The sequence below is a fragment of the Abramis brama genome (genome assembly GCF_963993115.1).
Source record: "Abramis brama genome assembly, chromosome: 2".
NCBI classification, from domain to species: Eukaryota; Metazoa; Chordata; class Actinopteri; order Cypriniformes; family Leuciscidae; genus Abramis; species Abramis brama.
The window spans coordinates 15772631-15795830 of record NC_139964.1 but is presented as its reverse complement, the minus strand read 5'-3'; the positions used below and the strand labels follow the sequence as shown (position 1 = coordinate 15795830).

General features: G+C 41.7%; 3 protein-coding genes across 3 annotated transcripts in view; all 3 read left to right on the top strand.

The window, feature by feature from the left end:
* Positions 1 to 16898, top strand: part of LOC311077768 (B-cell receptor CD22-like) — a 70719-nt gene extending 53821 nt beyond the window's left edge. The window contains exons 7-12 of the mRNA XM_084106383.1: positions 15217 to 15465; positions 15548 to 15629; positions 15946 to 15991; positions 16138 to 16218; positions 16379 to 16442; positions 16592 to 16898. Coding sequence (XP_083962509.1) covers positions 15217 to 15465; positions 15548 to 15629; positions 15946 to 15991; positions 16138 to 16218; positions 16379 to 16442; positions 16592 to 16596 — 527 coding nt within the window. The 3' untranslated portion in view covers positions 16597 to 16898. The remainder of the gene's footprint in view (positions 1 to 15216; positions 15466 to 15547; positions 15630 to 15945; positions 15992 to 16137; positions 16219 to 16378; positions 16443 to 16591) is intronic.
* Positions 1 to 23200, top strand: part of LOC311077773 (B-cell receptor CD22-like) — a 251511-nt gene that overhangs the window by 181605 nt on the left and 46706 nt on the right. The window lies entirely within an intron of this gene.
* On the top strand, positions 9147 to 14783 carry LOC311069494 (sialoadhesin-like; the record flags this gene model as incomplete). The annotated part of the gene is made up of 3 exons (XM_084092688.1): positions 9147 to 9213; positions 14078 to 14416; positions 14515 to 14783. The coding sequence occupies exons 1-3, from the start codon at positions 9150 to 9152 to the stop codon at positions 14781 to 14783; spliced, it is 672 nt and encodes a 223-aa protein (XP_083948814.1). The 5' UTR covers positions 9147 to 9149.

Here is a 23200-nt window from a genome sequence, read left to right as displayed (position 1 = left end):
AGGGGCGTTTCAGCGCCGCCCACGTGTGCAAATGAAATATCGAACCCAAAAAATGAATTTGTAAACCACAAACGAAAAATGAAAAATCGAGCCAAAATCTCATTTTCCGTTTTTTAAACTAAACTAAAAAACGAATAAACGAGCTGATTTTCATTTCTTATTATTCCATTCCAAACAGGAAATGAAATGATCAAAAAGTACACGGACCTATGACACATCTTCTAGTACAGAATCTCCGGATCAAAACACAGGAGAAGAAGAAGCTGAAACAAGTGATAGAAGATTGCTCACTCAAATGTAAAATAACGTGATCATCAAACATTAAACAGCATGTAAATCAAAATGCAAATGAGCATGCAAATGCTTAATATGACCAAATGAAATTAATCGTAACCCATGAAGAGAAAATCTACTCCATCTGTGTTTTGATCATCGTTCTGAATCTGATCAAGTCGTGGTCTTTGACAAAAATGTGATTTTCTCAACTTTTTTGTTTAAAATGTTGCCTTTCTTTATGAAACTTGCCGACATTCAAGTGTTGATTAAAAAAGGATACATGTAAGTGTTTTTGTATCTTTTATTTCTTGTATCTTTGTAAAGACCAGCGACTCTACCTGCGCGACTCCACCGAGCAAGGACACCGACAAGGCACTTGAGTATTATTTTTCTTATTTCCTTCCTCCTTCTTCTACACTGCTTGTTCTCATCTTTCTTGTGACCTGTCTTTACTATGTGCTTCCAAATCCCTACTTTTACTAACACGTAAATCAAAATGTCACACATAGAAGGCAGTGCAATCCTAACAACCTGCATACTTTTCTACTAGTACATTACTTTCTTTTCCTATCAGTCTCTGGAATTGCCAGTCCGCTGTAAACAAAGCTGATTACATCTATTTCTAGTCATTCAGGTCTCAGCGTCATGGCCCTGACTGAGACCTGGATCAGACCAGAGGACACCGCCACACCGGCTGCCTTCTCCACTAACTTCACTTTCTCACACACCCCCTTGGCTGACCGGAAGGAGAGGAGATACTGGTCTGCTCATCTCTAACGATTGGAAATTGTATCCTTTACCATCTCTGTGTGACAACAGCTCATTTGAATCGCACTCAATTACTATCACCAGTCCTATTGAAAATCCCTTTAGTAGTTGTTGATCCTCCACCAGGTCAGTTTGGCAGTTTCTTGTGTTACTCTCATCCTTCCCTGAGGATGGTACTCCTCTCCTCGTTCTTGGAGACTTCAAAATCCACCTAGAAAAGCCTCAGGCTGCTGATTTCCACAATTCGACCTCAAACGAGTATCTACTGCCGCTACTCACAAATCAGGAAACTTACTGCTCCACTGACCATACACTGGTCACTCCACTGCACACAATCTCAGATCACTTCCTCTTCACTCTTAACCTCAACCTGCCTCAGAACACAACACACACTCCTCCACAGGCCACCTTTACGTTCACTCTCACCCTCTCGCCTTTCCTCTCCGGTCTCATCCACAATTCCTCCACCTAATCAGCTCTCAACACTAGATACTAACAGTGCAACTGATAATCTTTTCTCCACTCTAACATTGGGTTTGGACAACTTCTGCCCCCTTTCCTCCAGGCCAGCCCGTGCCACCCCCTTCTCCGCGAACATCGTTCTAAACTCAGGGCTGCAGAGAGGAAGTGGTGAAAATCGAGAGATCCTACTGACCTTGGTCTGTACCAATCCCTCCTCTCTTCTTTCTCTGCTAATATCTCTACTGCTAATATGACTCACTATCACAACCAAATTAACAATTTTTCTCACTCTCACTCCATTTTTCAAAACCTTCTCTTTTCTTAGCCGCCCTCCTCCTCAAATCTAGACTAAAAACACATCTCTTTGACCTAGCATACACATAACACATTATAGACTTCTATAATTCAATGTTAGGCTGCATATATTAGGAACCGGGAACACTTCCCATTAATCCTGATGTACTCGTTACTGTGAGGAAATCAGAACGGATACAATTGCAAGTAAAAAGGCGTTTATTAATGGTCAGAAAACGCACAAACACAGGTCGGGGAAAACACACTCAGATGACGATTGTGGCACAGGGACTTCGATGGCCTCCGGTGGTGGTGAAGTGAAGCGTGCTCAGGAAACCAGGAATCAGTGGAACATCCAGACGAGGTGACGAAACACAACGAATCCACATGACGAAATCCACAGCAGGGAAACAGAGAGCCACACGGGAACAGGACACGACACCGGGGAAACCACAACGATCTGACAACATCAGATGGGAATTACTGCACATATAAAGGGAACGGGGATTGATCACAGCTGGCAACACTAATCACTACAATGAGTAACCACGCCCACATACAGACACACACACACATCAGAAATGAGACAGCCGATTCATGAACCGTGACAGTACCCCCTCCCCTAGGAACGCCTCCTGGCGTTCCCAGATAACCTTACCTGTCGATTGTAATCATCGATAAGGGAGTGATCCAGAATGTCTCTAGCAGGTACCCAACTTCTCTCCTCTGGACCGTAACCCTCCCAGTCCACCAAGTACTGAAATCCGCGTCCCCTCCGTCTCGAATCCAGAATACGACGAACCGAATAAGTAAGTTCCCCATCTACGAGTCGCGGCGGGGGGGGAACCGGGGCAGGCGGATTAATGTGAGAATAAAACACGGGCTTGACTTTGGACACATGGAAGGCGGGGTGAATTCTCCTGTACGCAGGAGGGAGTTTGAGTCGGACTGTCACCGGACTAATAATTTTGGTGACAGGAAACGGGCCAATGAATTTGGGAGCTAACTTGTTAGACACGGAGCGGAGCGGAATATTCTTGGTAGAAAGCCACACTTTTTGACCCACGACGTAGACGGGAGGCTTTGACCGGTGGCGGTCGGCCTTGGCCTTCATGCGCCCCCCTGCTTGGAGTAGAGTCTCACGGGCTCTAGTCCAAGCACAGCGGCACCTCTGGATGAATGCGTGAGCGGAGGGGACCGCGACTTCGGATTCCAGACTCGGAAAAATTGGTGGCTGGTAACCTAAACTACACTTAAATGGCGAGAGGCCCGTGGATGACACTGGTAATGAATTGTGGGCGTACTCCACCATAGAAAGCTGTTGGCTCCAGGACGACGGATTCTTGGCAAACAAACATCGCAACATTCTCTCGAGGTCCTGATTGGCTCGTTTAGACTGGCCATTGCTCTGGGGATGATAGCCCGAGGACAGACTGACCGTGGCCCCCAGTAATTTACAAAATTCTCGCCAAAATTTGGATACGAATTGGGAACCCCTGTCAGAGACCACGTCCATCGGGAGGCCATGTAACCGAAAGACGTGATCTATGACTGCGACCGCTGTCTCCTTGGCTGAAGGTAATTTGGGCAAGGGGATGAAATGTGCCGCCTTCGAGAACCGGTCCACTACGGTTAAAACAACCGTCATGCCATTGGAAGGCGGGAGGGCGGTGACAAAATCTAGAGCGATATATGACCAGGGTCTCGAAGGGACAGACAGCGGTCGAAGTAACCCATCTGGGGGTTGGTTAGATGTCTTACCAGTGGCACAGACTGAACAAGCCAACACAAAATCGTGAATGTCGCGAGCCATTAATGGCCACCAGAATCGTTGCTTAACTAAAAAACTGGTACGAGTCACTCCTGGATGACAAGCCACGTTGGAGCAATGACCCCATCGAATAACGTCGGACCGTAACCCCTCCGGAACAAACAAACGACCCGGTGGGCAACCAGGCGGAGGCGTTACCCCTTCTAGGGCTGTCTTGACCCTCGATTCGACCTCCCATACCAGAGTGGAGATGACAACTTTCTCAGGTAAAATACACTCGGGAGTCACCGGGCGTTCGGATGGATCAAAAATACGAGATAAAGAGTCGGGTTTGATGTTTTTGGAACCCGGGCGGTACGAGAGAACAAAATCAAAACGTCCGAAAAAAAGAGCCCACTGAGCCTGCCTGGAGTTGAGTCTTTTAGCAGATCTGATGTATTCCAGATTCTTATGATCGGTCCAAACGATAAAGGGTACCCCCGAACCCTCTAACCAATGACGCCACTCCTCCAACGCTAACTTTACTGCCAACAACTCTCTGTTACCAATGTCATAAATACGTTCGCCAGGCGATAGTCGATGAGAAAAAAACGCGCAGGGATGCATCTTGTCATCTGAGGAAGCGCGTTGTGAAAGCACTGCTCCTACTCCCACCTCTGACGCGTCGACCTCCACCACGAACTGACGTGTGGGATCAGGGGTGACCAGAATGGGAGCCGAAACGAAGCGACTCTTGAGGTTGTTGAACACTACCTCGGCAGTGTTCGACCACCTGAACGTCGTTCGGGGGGAGGTCAAAGCAGTCAGAGGTGCGACTAGTTGGCTGAAATTACGAATGAAACGCCGGTAAAAATTGGCGAACCCCAGAAACCGCTGTAGGGCCTTACGGGAATCTGGACTTGGCCAATCTACCTCAGCCTTAACCTTGTCAGGATCCATGCGCACTCCCTCAGAAGAGATGATGTACCCTAGGAAGGGAACAGACTGTGCATGAAACGCGCACTTCTCCACCTTGACAAAAAGCCCATTCTCTAACAGTCTCTGGAGCACTCGTCTGACGTATTGAACGTGTTCCTGGAGAGACGAGGAAAAAATCAATATGTCATCCAGGTAAACATATATGAATTGATCTACCATGTCTCTCAACACGTCATTCACGAGTGCCTGGAAAACCGCTGGGCTGTTGGAAAGCCCGAAAGGCATAACCAAATATTCAAAGTGCCCCCTAGGGGTATTAAAAGTGGTTTTCCATTCATCCCCCTTCCTGATGCGAACCAAATGATATGCATTGCGTAAGTCCAGTTTCGTGAAAATGGATGCTCCCTGCAACCTCTCGAAAGCTGAAGACATCAACGGCAAAGGATAAGAATTCTTTACCGTGATGTTGTTCAGCTCTCGGTAATCAATACAAGGTCGCAGAGAACCATCCTTCTTCCCAACGAAAAAGAACCCCGCCCCCGCAGGAGAAGAGGAAGGCTGGATGAACCCAGAGGCCAGAGAATCAGAAATATATTTCTCCATGGCCTCCCTCTCGGGAACAGAAAGAGAGTAAAGTTTGCCTTTAGGCGGAGATTTACCTGGCAGTAGATCTATCGCACAGTCATAGGAACGATGCAGAGGAAGAGAAGCAGCACGAGACTTACTGAACACCTCCTTCAGGTCGAGGTACTCCGCGGGCACGTTAGATAAATCCGCTGCCTCATTCTGAAAAACAGAACCAGACACAGAAGAACAAGCCGACACCAAACAGGACTCATGACAGTGGTTACTCCATGTGGAAATAGTGTTAGTGTGCCAGTCGACCCGAGGATTGTGCCGAGTAAGCCACGGGTGTCCCAGAACCACTGGTGCAAGTGGTGAGTCCATGAGGAGAAATGATATGCGTTCGGTGTGATTGCCAGAAGTGATGAGAGTGATGATTTCGGTAGCATGAGTAATCCGGGGAAGTTCCTGTCCATTGAGTGCGTTGACGGTTATCTTGTGCGGAAGGGGAGTGATGGGAATCTGAAGTTTGAGTGCAAGTTTGAAGTCCATGAAATTACCTTCTGCTCCCGAATCCAGTAGTGCTTGAGTGCTGTGTGTGGACGTTGGCCATCTCAGTCTTACCGGGAGGAGGGTCGATGATGGTGATGAGGTCTTCTCGGCGGAGATCCCACCCGATAGTAGCCTCATACTTACTATCGGGCTTGCTCTTTTACCGGACACGAATGGATAAAGTGACCAGCCCGGCCGCAGTACAGACAGAGTCCTTGGGATCTCCGCCTTTCCCTCTCCTCCCGGGAAAGCCGAGCTCTCCCTACCTGCATGGGCTCGTGGTCGGAAACTGGGCTGACCGCGCTCGCTCCACTGGGCTGGTGGTCCTCCGCGCTGTGCTGGAGACGATTTGGACGTGTCAGTCCGGTCACATGATTCAGGCGAGCGTCCACTCTTAACGCCAGCTCCACCAGTCCATTAAGTGTCTCAGGGAGGTCCAAAACGTAGATTTCTCTAAGAACGCGGTCAGCCAGCCCATGCAGGAATCTGTCCCACTGCGCCTCCTCGTTCCAATGGCACTCTGCGGCCAGGGTGCGGAAACGGATGGAGTAATCCGACACCGAGCCTTCACCTTGACGCAGATCGGCGAGTAATCTGGCCGCCTCCTTACCCGCCACTGCGCGATCGAAAACCCTCCTCATCTCCTCGGAGAGTGCCTGGAACGAGGTGCAGCAGTCGTCCTTATTCTCCCACACCGCCGTTCCCCAGAGAGATGCCTTTCCTGACAGCAGTGTCATTACAAACGCCACCTTGGAGGATTCACTATGAAAGGTGCGCGGCTGTAAGGCAAAATGCATGGAACATCTCGTAAGAAAGGCTCTGCAGAATTCAGGCTCACCAGAATACCCTTCCTGTGTGGGTAGACGAGGCTCAGGTTGATTTTCTGCCGCTGGTGCTGGTGGTGGGGGAACGGGCGGTGTGGGCGGCGCAGTGGGAGCTCGTAGATGTTGTAACTGTTGGGTGAGCTCGGACACCTGTGCCACGAGTGCTTGGACCGCACGACCTGTGTTAGATATGCTCTCCTCTTGTTGATCCATACACGTGATGCTATGGGAGATGAATTCACTCAGACGAGCCTCGCTTGCTGCATCCATATTTGGTCAGATCGTTCTGTGAGGAAATCAGAACGGATACAATTGCAAGTAAAAAGGCGTTTATTAATGGTCAGAAAACGCACAAACACAGGTCGGGGAAAACACACTCAGATGACGATTGTGGTACAGGGACTTCGATGGCCTCCGGTGGTGGTGAAGTGAAGCGTGCTCAGGAAACCAGGAATCAGTGGAACATCCAGACGAGGTGACGAAACACAACGAATCCACACGACGAAATCCACAGCAGGGAAACAGAGAGCCACACGGGAACAGGACACGACACCGGGGAAACCACAACGATCTGACAACATGAGATGGGAATTACTGCACATATAAAGGGAACGGGGATTGATCACAGCTGGCAACACTAATCACTACAATGAGTAACCACGCCCACATACAGACACACACACACACACACATCAGAAATGAGACAGCCGATTCATGAACCGTGACAGTTACATCATAAGAAGGATGGCGTCTACGGTAATATTAGTCTCTCTGTTTATCCTGAGGTTTACCGCAGTCCGCCGGATCTAGCCGTATCCGGGTCTGATGAAGGATCTGCGCCTGGACACGACAACAATGCAGTCCTGAAGTGTCAACTATCTTCCTTATGAAGGCCTCCCTCCCCTCCCTTTACCTATCTACAGACAAAGCGTTGTCGGGATAATTCCAGTTCACGTGGCTACACGGAAGCGATAAAAAATTCTGTATTATACGTTTTTAAGGCTAAACAAGTAATTTATTGAGGGTTGGTTTGTAAAGAAGGACTACACGCCTGTGCACATATATTTTCAAATGCTAATAGCTATAGACTAGACATGTAATGTGCATGTGCAGGCCATCAGCATTTAAAACTAACTTTATTTGGACAATAACTTTATTCTAGAGCTTCTATAAAGCCAAAACAACCTCTATTACTTTAATTTCCTATTATCACTGTAAAGCTGCTTTGAAACAATCTATATTGTTTAAAGCACTATATAAATGAAGGTGACTTGACTTAGCCAGAAAAGGCGTAACGCTAGCTAATGCTGTGCTACGCTGGGAAGGAGACCAGTGGCCATATTTTGAATGGATGTCAATGGAGGAGAGGCTTCATAACACTGAATAAACCGTTTTAGTGAGGAAATAGCTTTTCATTTAATGAATCGAAAGCCCATCGGCTAATCTTCAACATGTTTGCTCCAGTAGTAATGAAAAGATTCACCTTGAACTCTGTCATGGAAACTAGCATGTATAAACCTTAATTTAACAATTCAATAATCAATAAAAAATAATTTTTACCCATTTTATATTATGCTGTAGCGACATTGGACCAGCGGTTTGGAAAATGGATGGATAGATGATTCAGTTGTGGCGCCATCTTCTGTTCAAATGCAGGAATTCATTTGGCAAACGACTCTCACAGTGCATTGTGAGTATTCTCGAGCCATTGAGTGTATATCGGTTGTGCACTTGTTATTGCGGTGCATTGTGGGATTGAATGAGTGAACTCGATAACGTCCACTATGGTTTCAGACACCACTACAACAAATGGCTGTTCTCTCAAATAATGCCCTATTTAAGGGTATAGGGGGCGATTTCAGACACAGCCTCAATGATGTCAAGGCTGTAATGCGATTGGTTATCAAGGCACACATGATCCAAGTTAGCCGTTACACTTTTTCTGTGGCTCTGTAACGTCAACCGTTACAGAGTCACAGATCCTAGTCTCTCCCAGTAATAAGACCATCTCTGGTATAAAGCAGGCTTTAGGTGATCGTCAGCTCCTAACGTCCGGTCTGAAGCTGCTGGCCTGAAACTGCTGTCACGTATATAGTTCTGCAGTCAGCCACATCTCGTCTCATATGTGCTCGTTCAATCCCTCAAACTGCCACCAGAGGTCACCATCTCCTGCGACTGAGCCTCACCTGTAAATCACTATCATTCATCTTCATCTTCACAATTATACATCTTCAACTTACAGAAAAAGAGCATCATTTTTCTTTAAGTAGGTTTAGTTCAGTAATGTTGTTCTCTTGTTGAGGGAGGGACTGTGATGTTTCCGTCGCTGGTCATTAATAAACAGTGTTAACCACACAAAGTCCTTCACTGTAAAGCTAAAGTGCTTGTGTTAAAACAGTCAGTCATTTGGTTGCTGTTGATCTGATGAGCTTCAACACAGTAAGACAAACACACTCTTGCTTAAATGAAACTGATGATTATTGCTCATATAACATACGTTTCTTACATGAGAAATGTTAAGAATAGGGTGATTTACATGTACGTGTTTAAGTGATGAATATATTAACGCAAGTATTCAATACTTCAGTGAGCTCATTGTTTCTGCCTTAAATTATTACATTGTTTAATTTTTTTAATTCTTAGCTAACTGTGATTTTGTAATATGTACATTTCTGAAATAGGGCCTACATAACTTGAATGTTGTATTATAGATATATGTTATGCTGATGTGGGTTAGAATGGCTCCTCCTCTTCCTCTGATCTTCTTTCTGCTCATGATTCACGGTGAGTCTCTCTTACATTCACATTAGAAACACTCTGATGTTTTATTTAAGGCCTCATGAGCGGCTGATCTGCACTTTCTTCTGTCCTGTTCTCACATATTTCTCTCTGAAACAGGAAGTTTGTGTTGAATATGTCAAACGCCCTTTTAGAAATGTCCAATAGTCTTTTGCTACTTGCTAGTCAGTGTCACATGGTTTAGGGGGAGGGACTTTCTCAAAGTTCAGAGCATTTGATTGGACGCAACTCTCTTCACTCTGTCTGTACATTTACTTCAGCTTTTCTGCAACACCGTCCATCAAAGCTCATCAGGGCTGCCAACTTTTGAGTTTAGTTTGGAGTGATGATTACGGAAGGGGGATTGATGGGGTGTAAAAAAAACCTTAATTTTCAATCTCTTTCACAAATTCAATTCTTGTGATTTGATTCCGATTTGATTCAGTATCGATTCATTTGGATAAACATTAGGTACAGTAGATACAGGTTCATTTTTCTCAAGGAAATAAAAAAATTCACACATTGCTGTAATCATACAGATCCCTGTCAGCTATTATTATTAAAGGTAAAAAATAACAACTCTAATTAAATATGTGTTTTTATTATAATAACAACATAATAATATTTAAGTGATATAGGTAAAAATATAATAAATATGTATGCTAATATAGTGCACATATTTAGCAAATGGTCTCTATAGCTAATATTTCTAGCCAACTAACGTGCCATGGTCATTAAATGGCTTTCCTGGAGTAAATGTAATGTTATGCTTCTCCAGCGTTATGTAACGTTATGTGATGTACTTGTTCTCCAGCTGTTTTATTGACTTCTTTCCATGGTTGAAAAACACTGATTGATCGATATTATGTGTGAGGTGTCGCACACACAGAAGAGGCTGTGTTTTCTGGTGGCACATATAATTTGTATTTCTGTCACACGCTGTACAATCTGAAAATTCAACAAAGACAATAATAAATTTGTTTTTGTTTCACAGTGTTGAAATAGCGAGAAGGGTCTGACTGCAGAGCCACAGAGCCACAGTTTTACCCCAACTACAGTTTTACCCCACAGCAGTTTTGCCCGCGCATGCACATTTCATCGTGAGAGTTTGAGAGAGTTTTGTCGTCGAGATGCATGTTACGGCACTGGAAGGGAATAATTTTCCTAAGTATTCAAAATGCTCTTCTTGCTGTGACCAATCTCACCATTTTTGTCTTTTTACTTCTTGGTGTAATTGTGCTTGTATAATTTTATAGTGAATGATCAATGGTAATATGATAATGGTAACATAATGGTGTGTCCGCATAAAGTGTTCATGACACAAGCATTATTTTATTTCATTGAAGGAGCCTTAAGGCCTGCGACAACAGCAGGAGCAAAAAATAACAGCAGGAGTAACAATAACCATTAGATAGTTTTAGGACAGAACAGTCGCTAAGATTTAAAAATGAAATGTGACAGGGCAAAACTGCTGGGGCTGCGGTCCAGTCCAAAATTGTCATGCCCTTCACTCGCTAACTTCCCTCCATCTCGTTCACTCGGATGTACGTCATTGCTTACGTTGCACGAGTGCCCACTACTGGCGGAAACTGCAATGGGAACGTCCTAAGCCCTTGATCACTTGCAATCAGCTATGGAGCTGATTTATTATTTAAAAATGTTTTCCCTTTAAGAATTTGTTTAACGCAGCATCCAAATGTACATAGGTGTGTTTGGGTTGTGTTAAGTTGGGTTGTGGTGATTAGACAAGATATGTGGTGACGTCACAATCGAATTGTGGGACCTGAAGGTGCCTGAAGCATACATATGAAGTAGACTCGCTCCCTCTGTCAAAATCGAGGGAACGAGGGTCTGTCCATATAAACTTCCCTCGTCCACTTCCCTGAAACGCACTTCAAAATGGCGGCAGGTATTCCCCTGAGGGAAAGTGCTTAGGGAAGTTCGCAAGTGCTTGTTTAAGGCCCTGTCGCAAATGGCGCACTTCATGTGGACTTTCAGTCTTGTGGATTTAAATTGCGTGTGCTCACTGAGTCTACGAGTCCGTAGGCCGTCCCATTCAGCATTTTAACGCTCTGGAGTGTGCTCAGCAGCGCCCCCTTTGTACCCTTGAAGCGGTTTTTCAGCGAAGCCTGCATGGATGCAGACTCCACACTGTAACGACTGAGACAAATCTGTATCTTTCAACATAGCCTACCTATTGTTCATTCTTGTTTATTTCCTGAGCTACACGATCTGTCAGGTCACATTTACAAGCGCCAAAAACAATATTTATTGTTTTAATTTCATAATAAAATTGACAGAATCTGAGAGCGGAGAATTTGTTTCATATTAAAAGTAACCTGCTCTGTCTTACCTGTCGGTGTCAGTGTCCTCTTTGATTTTTCTCTGCATGGGAAAATGTGTGTGTGGCGTGAGAGTGTGTGAAACGTGTCAATTAGAGTCTCAGGCTGAATGTGTGACAGTTCACAGCCCTGCCCTAGCACTAGATCGTGAATATCTGTTGTTCTTGTTCTCGGAAGTGAATGTGTATTTGTTAAATATTTATTTAGTCATATTTCATGATTTACAGTTTTTCTGAATTGCTAAAACACTAAACCCACTTCTCTGAACCAAATTCTCAATAGCCTAAACCAATTTGTTGAATAAATCATTCTTTCTGTAAAACATTAAACAAGTTCAGGAAGTTAAAACACTGTTTGCAAATCTCATGCACTCTTTTGCAAAACTCAAAACACTTTCTCTCTCATTAAAACACATTTCTCACTGTGATGCACTTATGTTTCAAAACGCTAAACACAGGCAGGCTAAAGTTAAACACAACTACAACACAGTTATCATCGTTTACACACAATGACTCAAAATTGTTCACACTTATTTCTAATGATGAGAGGAAACCAACTGTACAAATTACAAGACAGTTTAAAGTGCCTAAATTTACTCAAAATGTTGCATTGAATGTTGAAAGCAACAATGGATGGAAACAATATAAGAGTTAGAGGAGGAATAGTGTGAGTATAAGAGGAGGAAGAGTATGTGTGTAAGAGGAGGAAGAGTGTGAGTTTAAGAGGAGGAAGAGTATGAGTTTAAGAGGAGGAAGAGTATGTGTGTAAGAGGAGGAAGAGTATGTGTGTAAGAGGAGGAAGAGTATGTGTGTAAGAGGAGGAAGAGTATGAGTTTAAGAGGAGGAAGAGTATGAGTTTAAGAGGAGGAAGAGTATGAGTTTAAGAGGAGGAAGAGTATGTGTGTAAGAGGAGGAAGAGTATGTGTGTAAGAGGAGGAAGAGTATGTGTGTAAGAGGAGGAAGAGCATGAGTATAAGAGGATGAAGAGCATGAGTATAAGAGGAGGAAGAGTATGTGTGTGAGAAGAGGAAGAGTAAGAGTTTAAGAGGAGGAAGAGAGAGTTAGAGGAGGAAGAGTGTGAGTATAAGAGGAGGAAGAGTGTGAGTATAAGAGGAGGAAGAGTGAGTTAGAGGAGGAAGAGTGAGTTAGAGGAGGAAGAGTGTGAGTATAAGAGGAGGAAGAGTCTGACTATAAGAGGAGGAAGAGTGTGAGTATAAGAGGAGGAAGAGTGTGAGTATAAGAGGAGGAAGAGTGTGAGTATAAGAGGAGGAAGAGTGTGAGTATAAGAGGAGGAAGAGTGTGAGTATAAGAGGAGGAAGAGTGAGTTAGAGGAGGAAGAGTGAGTTAGAGGAGGAAGAGTGAGTTAAAGGAGGAAGAGTGTGAGTATAAGAGGAGAAAGAGTATGAGTGTAAGAGGAGGAAGAGTGTGAGTATAAGAGGAGGAAGAGTATGAGTGTAAGAGGAGGAAGAGTGTGAGTGTATAAGTGTCACGGTGGGATAATTGCAAAAAGGTGCGAGGACTCAAGTGCAGGAGAAATTAAGTTTATTTATAAAGGAAACACTAAACACAAAACAAAACCCACGAGGGGGAAAACATAACTAATAAATACCAAACCAAAACAGAACAAGAACTTTCTGGAGGATCACGGGGAACAGGAAACATTAGACAACGTACCGACACAGACTGCAAACAAGAGGGGACTTATAAAGGGAAACTAATCAGGAGGGAACAGGTGGAAGAACTCAAACAATAATCAGATAACAAGTGGGAGGGATCAGACAATGACATGAGCACATGGCCCAAAATAACAAAACACAAGCAGCACAAGACAGGACAGGCATGTGACATTAAGGAGGAGTTTTTTACTGTAACCTTTTGGGCTTCTGCAGTTGGTCACTGTATTTCACAGTATGCAAATGCTGAATATACAGACATTCGATACTATACAATATTCAGTACAATACTATACAGTACTTGCAGTGCATACAGTATTTATTCACTCGCCACTGTCAGGTGTCAGTACTACTTTATTTTTATAAATAAATACTTTGTTACTTTGTTGCAATATATAAATAAATATTTCTCCTGTAACTGCTCTGGATTCTGTGTTCTCCATTCTTCATGTAGTGTCTAACGAATGATCTGTAGTGTTTCTAATATTGACTGATGTGTGTAAGATCTGAAAGCATTGTTTGATTTTGCCAGAAGAGTCAGAGATTCTCTGAATGAGTTTTGAACATTTGCTTTTGTGTTTAAGGTTTTGAGAAAGTGAGTGATGGTTTCAAGAAATGTGTTTTAGCAATTCAGAAAAACTGTAATTGTGCAGCTTGTTGTTTTTGGCTGATTTCTTGGTTCTCTCTTCACTCCTCTGTCTTAAAGTAATTCACACTGAGATTATTTATTCACATTTATCTTATATTTCCTGTAATGAGTCGCTGTTTTCAAATAGTAATAAAGTATTTTCATGTTTTCATGGCCCAATATAACAGATAAAACAACATTTACAGTTTGATGAATTCTGTGTTTCAGGGGTTTCTAGTGACGATTGGAGTGTGAGTTACAGTCCTTCACACATCTGTGCACTAAAGGACTCAACAGTGATAATGAGATGCACTTATACATACCCTACTGGACATCAGATCAAAGAAGTGTTCTGGACCGATAAGTATATACAGCATGTTGAGCCTCCAGATCTGTCTGAGGACACTGAATACAGTCAGAGGCTTCAGTATCTGGGAGATAAACAGCAGAACTGCACCGTCAGACTGAGTCATGTGACACTGAAGGATGAACACAAGTACTATTTCAGATTCATCACTGATAAAGACAAATGGATTGGTAAATCAGGAGTGACTCTTACTGTCACAGGTGACTTTGATGAGGTTTATCTCTTCTTCTGTGCATTATGTTGAATAATAATCAGTGTATGACAGCAGCACTAGATATAATGTGTGTGTTGTGTTCAGATCTTCAGGTGGAGTCTCCTGAGAGAGTGACAGAGGGAGATTCAGTCACTCTGAGATGTAAAAGCAGCTGCGCTCTGACTGACAGAGCAACATTCATCTGGTACAGAAACTCACAGCCATTAACTGAGAGAAGAGACAGAAACAATGAACTCCTGCTGCAGTCAGTCAGAAGAGAGGATTCAGGCAGATATAGCTGTGCTGTAGACGGACACACTCACATCTCTCCTGAGGTTCAGCTCAATGTCATGTGTGAGTACAGATTAATTTAGTCTTTTTAAGATTAGGAGATCGTGTATTAGTGATTTAGATTATTTAGGGTTTTAATTTTTATACTTTTTAGACCCTCCCAGGAACGTCTCAGTGTTGATAAATGGATCTGGTGTAATAGTGGAGGGAGATTCAGTGACTCTGAACTGCATCAGTGACTCAAACCCTCCTGCTCTGAACTTCAGCTGGTTTAAAGGAGGAACTTTTGTAGGATCTGGAAGAATCTACAACATCTCAAACATCAGCTCTGATGACAGTGGAGAATACAAGTGCAAATCCAGAAATAAGCATGGAGAGAAATACTCTGATAATGTGACTTTAAACGTCATGTGTAAGTTTATTACAAAACATAAGATGCTAATTCTGTTTTCATTAATTTGGCTCATATTAGTCATTTTAAAAATGTGTCTTAAATAATACGGTGACTGTTATTAGACCCACCCAGGAACGTCTCAGTGTTGATGAGTGGATCTGGTGTAATAGTGGAGGGAGATTCAGTGACTCTGAACTGCATCAGTGACTCAAACCCTCCTGCTCTGAACTTCAGCTGGTTTAAGGAGAATGAAACCTCAGCTGTTGGATCTGGACAGAGTTTCAGTACACTACAGAGTGGACGCTTCTACTGTCAGGCTCACAATCAACATGGATCTCAGAGATCAGACGCTGTAACTGTCACTGTTAAAGGTAGCGCGGCTCATATACTTACATTACTCTTTCTATAGTGACTCAAATTAATCTGTTCAGATGTTTTACTCTTTTGTCTCAGTTGCAGGACGTCTGGTGATATTATACATATCCATTGGAGGGGTTTGTGGAGCTGCAGTGATCATTACGATGTTAGTGATTTGGTAAGATGTGTGTCTGTGGTACTCTCTCGTGTGTGTGAATGAATGACTGAATAAGAAAGTTGTGAATTCAGTGAGACGTCATGATGAACGTGAACTAAGGCAAAATTTCCCATTCTTTCTTTCCACACTGACAGCTACTCAGTTAGTTATTGAATAATTACTGCAGTAAATCCTGAAGATGGACCAGATTTCATCACATTCAAAGTGGCAGTGCCACGTCCTATAGAGAAATACCTTTAGTTCAAATCATATCTGTGTATTAATCATCAAATAGGTTCTGATTGGGTGTAATTGTTTCAAATCATTGTCTTTAAAGGGGAACCAGGTGTTTGAAACAGAGAAATGACACACAGGAATCTCAGGTGAGAAAAAAATATTTGGTTTTCCGTAGTTTACTAAATTCATTTGTAACTAAAAGTGAAAGTCTGAATTAGTGACTTTTTCTAGTGAGTTGTTTATAGACATTATTTATTTTCTCTTTATTCTGTTTTTTTCTTTAATGGCAAAGATGAATCATCCCAGACCTGATCATGACAGACGCAACGCTTATGATGTTGAACTGAGTGATCCTGTGTATGAGAATGTAACGGTAAGTGTTGTAAGTGTTTCCTACAACAGACTAAACTCTCTTCACCTTTAGTCAAAAGGAATTAAACGCTCAATGTCAGTGTGGAAATGACTATATTGACTAAGAATATGGGAATTTAAATAACACACTCCTGTTTTTTACTTTGTCCTCATTCATAAAGACTGCTCAACTTGATGACTGTAAACCTGAACTGGACTCGTCTCTGTATGAAAATGTTCGAGCAAGTAAGAATACCCACTAGATAGAGACAAAACCCAATCTATTAGCCTTACCTCTTGACACATGTTGTTGATGCTTTTATTGACATATTTCAATATTAATGTTTTCACTTTCTTTCTTTCTTTCTTTCTTTCTTTCTTTCTTTCTTATTCAGACTAACAAGAAGAGGCTGTAGTGGTTTGGACACAGTAAATATTACAGCCTTTATGCATCTCTTTGTGGGAGGAGCCCTGAATGATTGACAGGAGTGCCATGATGACGTGTGATTGAAGCAATTAAGGGATCGTTTTATAGATGGATGTGCGATAATGAAAGTAAACGGTTAATGATTTATGTAAAACTGTGTAATCACTAGGTTGTGTGTTTCTCTTTATGCTTTTATATCATGTATGAATCTTACTTCATTGAGATTATTAATGTTTTTGACCGTGAGTATCGGTATTGTTCATGTTTCCAATAAAAGGCAGAAAAAAATAAGGCTTTGGTGTAAAATTCCACACTTTTCTGTCATTCAGTAAATTAAGAATAACAGCCTAACAAATGTTAAAGACCATTACACTTAGATATTGCTAGAGAGAAAAAAATAGATCAAACTACATAAGATTATTAATATAAGGATTACTGCACAAAATTACACTCGCAATCTTGCTGTTGTTCGGAACAACAATATTTCTATAAAAAAAAAGTCCTTAATACACAGCAACTTACGTTTCAACTTAGTCCTTCTACAATAATAAAAGCAGTTCAAACAGAAACAAGTTCCCGCATAGCAATTTTTTTCTGGCCCAGCTCCAGGCCACACAATCACTTTTCCCTCGGCCCAAGTACCGCAAAGAATGACGTCCCTGAAGTGGCCCAGAACTGGATTAAAGACAAGGGTCACACATGGGTCATAACTGGCCCGAATCTCAGCCAGGTAGTCACCTTTAACTGGCCCTGAACTGGGCCAAAACAGGTTTTATTATTGGTATACGAGCGCTTGGGACGCTCAAGGGTTCGGGATTAATGCAGTCAAGATGGTGGTGTGTGTGTTTCCGGTAAGAGAAACACTAGAGGGAATCCGGTTCAACTTATTTATTCAAAGGGTTTTTGTATACGTTGATTCACAAATGTATGTGTGGTCTATAATAAACAGAATAAACACAAATAAAACAGTTATAAGTACAGGATACAAAGATTCAGTTAAGTAAGATAAATTAACATACAGAGGTTAACTGCATGCTGATTATATTAATAAATAATAAAGTGAACAATGACACGCAGTTTGCACGATCGTTGCGTATGCTCAATATTACAACAGCAAACATATAATGTCGTCAAATTCAATATATTCAAACAATATTGAACAAACCGGGTGATCTGTAAATAAGATGTGAATATAATATCTTGTAATCGAATATAACTACAATCATTTCTGTGCTCAAATTCTATGACGACGGTTCGAGCGCTTTGTGACGCAGTTTAAAATGCGTTCATTTCACGAGCAAATCTCGACATTCAGAACAATAATACCAACAACAAAGGCAAAATATAAACGAAAACTCACCCATAATCATCTACGCACTGAAAAACAAACATATACACTGCTGGACGATAGACCAGCCGGCCCGACCTGCAACTCAGCTGCCGACCCCTGCATGTTCACGCCTGGCCGAGCTCTGTACAATACCAACGACTCAGGGGGCGTGGTTAGGGCTTTCTCACAATTGGTACCAATTCTCAGCCATAAGTTAACCATATCAACGCCACCCTTTAACCAGAAACCCCAAAACTGAGCCATAACCCAGCCTAATCTTACCCAAACCATGTGAACAAATAAGGCACAAGAAAATTCAATTCTCAAAAATAGTTTATTTAACAATAGGCACAAGACAATAATAATGAATTATTATTATTTTCTATTTTTTTAGTTTAATTAATTTTTAATTTTTTCAAAGCTTAACATCTTATTACCACCTCAATGTGCATTTAATTTCAAAATGTTCTGGTCTGTCTTAAACCGTAGTTTACTTATTGTAGTAATGCACAAGCAAAAAAAAAAAAAAAACAGCTAGAATTTGTGAACACTGTATGGTATGTTGAAAATGCTGTTGTTGTTACACTGGCACCGCCATGTTGGATTTCAGCATTCCGCTACGTCACTGGCATGGTAAGCTACTCTGTTGCTAACCAACACAAGCAGAGCAGCCACAGCATGTACATAGTCTGAGGCTAGCTGACATGGCTGAGGAAACAGAAACCAACAGGTCTAGGGGGGGGTTCATACTGTATTGCCCCTGGCTGTCGTAATGAATTGTATAGGGCTAAGGCAGCTGGGGTTACGATACATTTTCACAGGCTACCTTTGACAAGGAAACCAGGCTTTATAGACAAAACTGTTCAACAAAACTGAGACTGACACACTCGGCATTCATTGAAATTGAGTCACAAAACCAAGCTAGATACCAAACGATCCAACCTAGGTAAAGGGCTAGCAGCTAAACACGTTGGAAGCACTTTTGTCAAACTCCACAAGCTAGCCACCACTCCGACCATATAAACTGTATAAATAAATCATGATCCCGACCATATCACAGATCAATAATAATGCGTTTACTAACAGCTAACTAAACCGCAGCAGGTCTGTAAACAGAATCCAATGTCCCTCTCAGTCTCAACTCACCCTGAAGCTAGCTGATGTTCATCGTGTCAGGAAACATTGTTGATGCAGGGAGTTCAACTCGCAGAACTAACGTTAGCTGCTAGGTCCATAGTAAGAGGTATCTATGCAGTAACCGGCCGTACAGTATTTTGATTTTAACATTTTGCGTGCAGCTAACTTAACAAGCGATCCCATTGGATGAATTTGTCCAATAACATTTGCCATTTATCTGCCTCGACTTTCTAAAACGCACAGTACCTCAACCATGTTTTAGTATTTTGAATCATGATTGAAGAGATCATGATTCGCCTCTATAACATAACATGCTCTAAACACGCACGCAGAGTGGAAAAGGAGGAGCGGGGGCGCGGGGAGCAAGGATCACAAATTTGAACTATATCGATATATGCAATATGGTCTCATTCCATATCGCATTTCAAAAATAAATGTTCCAGGTTGACCTCTCTGCAACAGATCGATTCCGGTGCACTGTCCATGCTCCGGCAGCGCCTGCACCCACACCAGTCACTTCCCCCCAAACGATCCTGTACTGTAGGTGGAGCCTGAAACTAATCGTCCTCCTTGTGGTGGTAGTCAGGTACTACTGGCCTGTCCCTCACAGGCTCAAACGCGTAACCAAAATGATTCATTTTCGTGTGTATAGGACCTGCAGCTGCAGCTGCCTATATACCTTCGCAGGTCCTACCATTCCAGTGACGTCATCAGAATTACCAGCGTTCTTATACTAGCAAACGCAATTTTTGTGTTGCTATATTGATATTTTTAATAGTATATAATAAGTATATTTACTTTTAATTGTCATAAACAACACGTTATCAATGTTGATTCTTTCAGTTCAGTTCATCTTTAACATAGAGGGCCCAATCTGCTGGTATTATTAAAGGTTAAAAATAACATTAAATTAAATATAATGCAGTTTTTGTTATAATAACAATTATTTAATGACATAAGTAAAAATATAATAAATATGTAATATAGTGCTCAGCAAAATCTCAAATCTCCTCTCTACCTATTTTTTCTATTCAATTAACATGCTATGGTGAGTAAATGGCTTTCCTGAGGTAAATGTAACGTTATGTGACATAATTGTTCTCCTGCTGTTATACTGACCTCTTTCCGTGGTTGAAAAACACTAATTGGTCGATATTATGTATACTTTCGGTAAGTTGTACTGCATCTTTAAAATAAAAAGTAACAGATGATGATCGGTTCACGTGCACTTGAACCGAGGCGCTCAGCGATCTGTCACGTCACATTTACTGAATTTCGAAATAAAATTGACGGAATCTAAGAGCTGAGAATTAGTTTAATATTAAACGTACCTCTTTGCTCCGCAATTTTTCTGTGCGTGAGAAAATGGATGTGTGGCGTGAGAGCATGTGAAAAGTGTAAATTGCGTGAGTCTCACGCTCAGGTGAAATAGAGTTGGGTGAGTTTCATCAGGTGAAATAATGGAGGGTGATTCATAAGTCTGATGTCAAATTTAATTTGATTGTTAAGGCTGACACACTGAGTTTGAAATTCGCGTCCGAAATTTTCGCACGTTAAAAAATAAATAGGCTACGACCTCACGTTAAAAAATTCGAATCAGGTTCGATTTTCTGTGTTTTTCGCATCCGTAGCATTTATGGTGTTTTGACAATTAGAAGCCACCGAATCACGAATGCGAAAAAATGCATGCGACAATTTCGGACTCGGTGTGCAAGAGCCTTTAAAGGGTTTTTTTTTTTCTTTTTTTTTCTGTATTAGATTCTCCCAGGAGCATCTCAGTGTCCATCAGTCCATCTGGTGTAATAGTGGAGGGAGATTCAGTGACTCTGAACTGCATCAGTGACTCAAACCCTCCTGCAGAAATCAGCTGGATTAAAGGAGGAACGATTGTAGGATCTGGAAGAATCTTCAGCATCTCAAAGATCAGCTCTGATGACAGTGGAGAATACAAGTGCAAGTCCATCAATAAACATGGAGAGAAAAACTCTGATGCTGTGACTTTAAACGTCATGTGTGAGTTTTATGAATCATATTCTTTATTTTAACCACATACTCCTGCTTACTTTCTTATCTGTCAGAATATTTTGTCTGATCTAGTCCTGTTAAACATTGGTGTGTGTTTATCTGTATTTCATCAGTCAGATGTTTCTTGTCTGTAACTGTCGGTGTTGCTGCTTGTGTTGATGTTTTACTCGGTGGAGCATCAGGGGCTTTTGTGATGTACATTTGGTAAAAAGTTAATTAAAAAAAAAAACTAATTCTCTATGTATGAAGAATTACTGTATTACATTTAGGTTAAGTGTTACATTTAAAGCGGTAGTGCGTAACTTTGCCTCTTTGTCGCCATCTCTGTTAGAATCCTGAAATTGCAGTTATTTGAGGCGTTAAATGTTGTTTATTCATCTTTCTTCTGACAGTCTTACTAAAAGAATGAACAGAAGATCTGCTATGAAGGAGGTGAGATGATCTCAATTATTCACAGTGTTTTCCTGCATGCAGAGATGTTTCCTACAGCCGCTATGAGCCGTACACAGATATTAAGAGTATAAGACACACGAGTCTCATGACCAAACACCCGATTCTTCCGTTCTAGATCCAGTAAAACTGATTTCCATCAAGATCCTCTAAACCAGGGGTGTCAAACTCAGTTCCTGCCACATCCCTGCAGAGTTTAGCTCCAACCCTAATGAAACACCTGATCCAGCTAATCAAGGTCTTCAGGATTACTAGAAACTTCCAGGCAGGTGTTTTTGGAGCTGGTTGGAGCTAAACTCTGCAGGACTTTGGCCCTCCAGGAACTGAGTTTGACACCCCTGCTCTAAACATTACAGTCAGCATTTAAAACATGAACTCACAATGTGTGTGTCCTTCTGTCTCTCCTGCAGATCTCTGATCCCAATGACGACACATATACAGCTCTTGAGCTCAAGTCCACGACCTCTGACCTGTACGACACACTCACAGTAAGTGAGACGTCAAAGTCAGATACTCCATCACTGATGATCACATGACCGATCTCTCGCTCTCTTTCACACAGACCGTTGATCGCAGACCTCCTGAAGACTCTTGATCCTCAGAGCTTTTCTAAACATGAGAATCCATCAGTAAGTGTCAGAACCTGCAGCTCTTCTCAATATAATCAATAAAACTCTCTTCAGTATAGTGTGATTGTTTTATGTATCTTGTGAAAGGTTTTATAATGTTGTTGATGAACTTCAGTCAGTCTTTCTTCATCTTATTGTTTGTTCAGATCAACAGGAAGATTCTGCAGTGAGAGGCGGAGCACAAATGAACCAATCCTGAGCTCTGTGGGCGGAGCCACTGATGATTGACAGAGATCATCAGTGATGAGTCACAAGAGATTAATTTCTGTATAGTTTAAGAAACATGATGTAACAGTGGAATTAAATGAAAGTTAAAAGCTGGTGAATTGTTATTGTCTAAATATATGTTCAAATTAAGTCAAAACACCTAAAGTGATGTTCAGTTGTGGCAAACAATCTATGCTTTCTCAATTTACAACATTTTCCTGCTTTTAAATCATAATCGATCATTTTAATCTGACAATGGAATTCATTCACAATGGAAATGTATGTTTTTGTTTTGTTTTTTTTGCTCTCAAAGTGCTCAATATAATCAGCTTCAGTTATTCTGTCTTTTGTGTTCCTGTAACTCTCCCTTTAAATGTTTTTAAGTTTTATTTGTGATCATCTCATATAAGCTTGTACAAACCTTAAGGGCTCATAGATCCTGCACTATTGATATATATATTAATTCTCACAAGCTACTTATTTGGTATTGATTCCATTAAAAAATATCAATATTAAAATTGTTAATGACAAAACATGGGTTTCTGCATCACTTTTATTTGTTTTCAATACATTTTTCACGTTTGCTCCAAAACACCCCTGACATTTAGCTGGAGTTTGTTGGTGTGATGTGCCTTGTCATTTTTTTTTTTTTTCTACAAATAATTTAGAAAATCACATACCAATTTAAGAAATAACTGGCTTTGACATTGGCATTGTTAAACCTGCAAGAAAAAGTATTGTTATCGGATCAAAATAAAAAAGTTTGTAATCGCCTGTCCCTAACAATCCCTCAAACTGC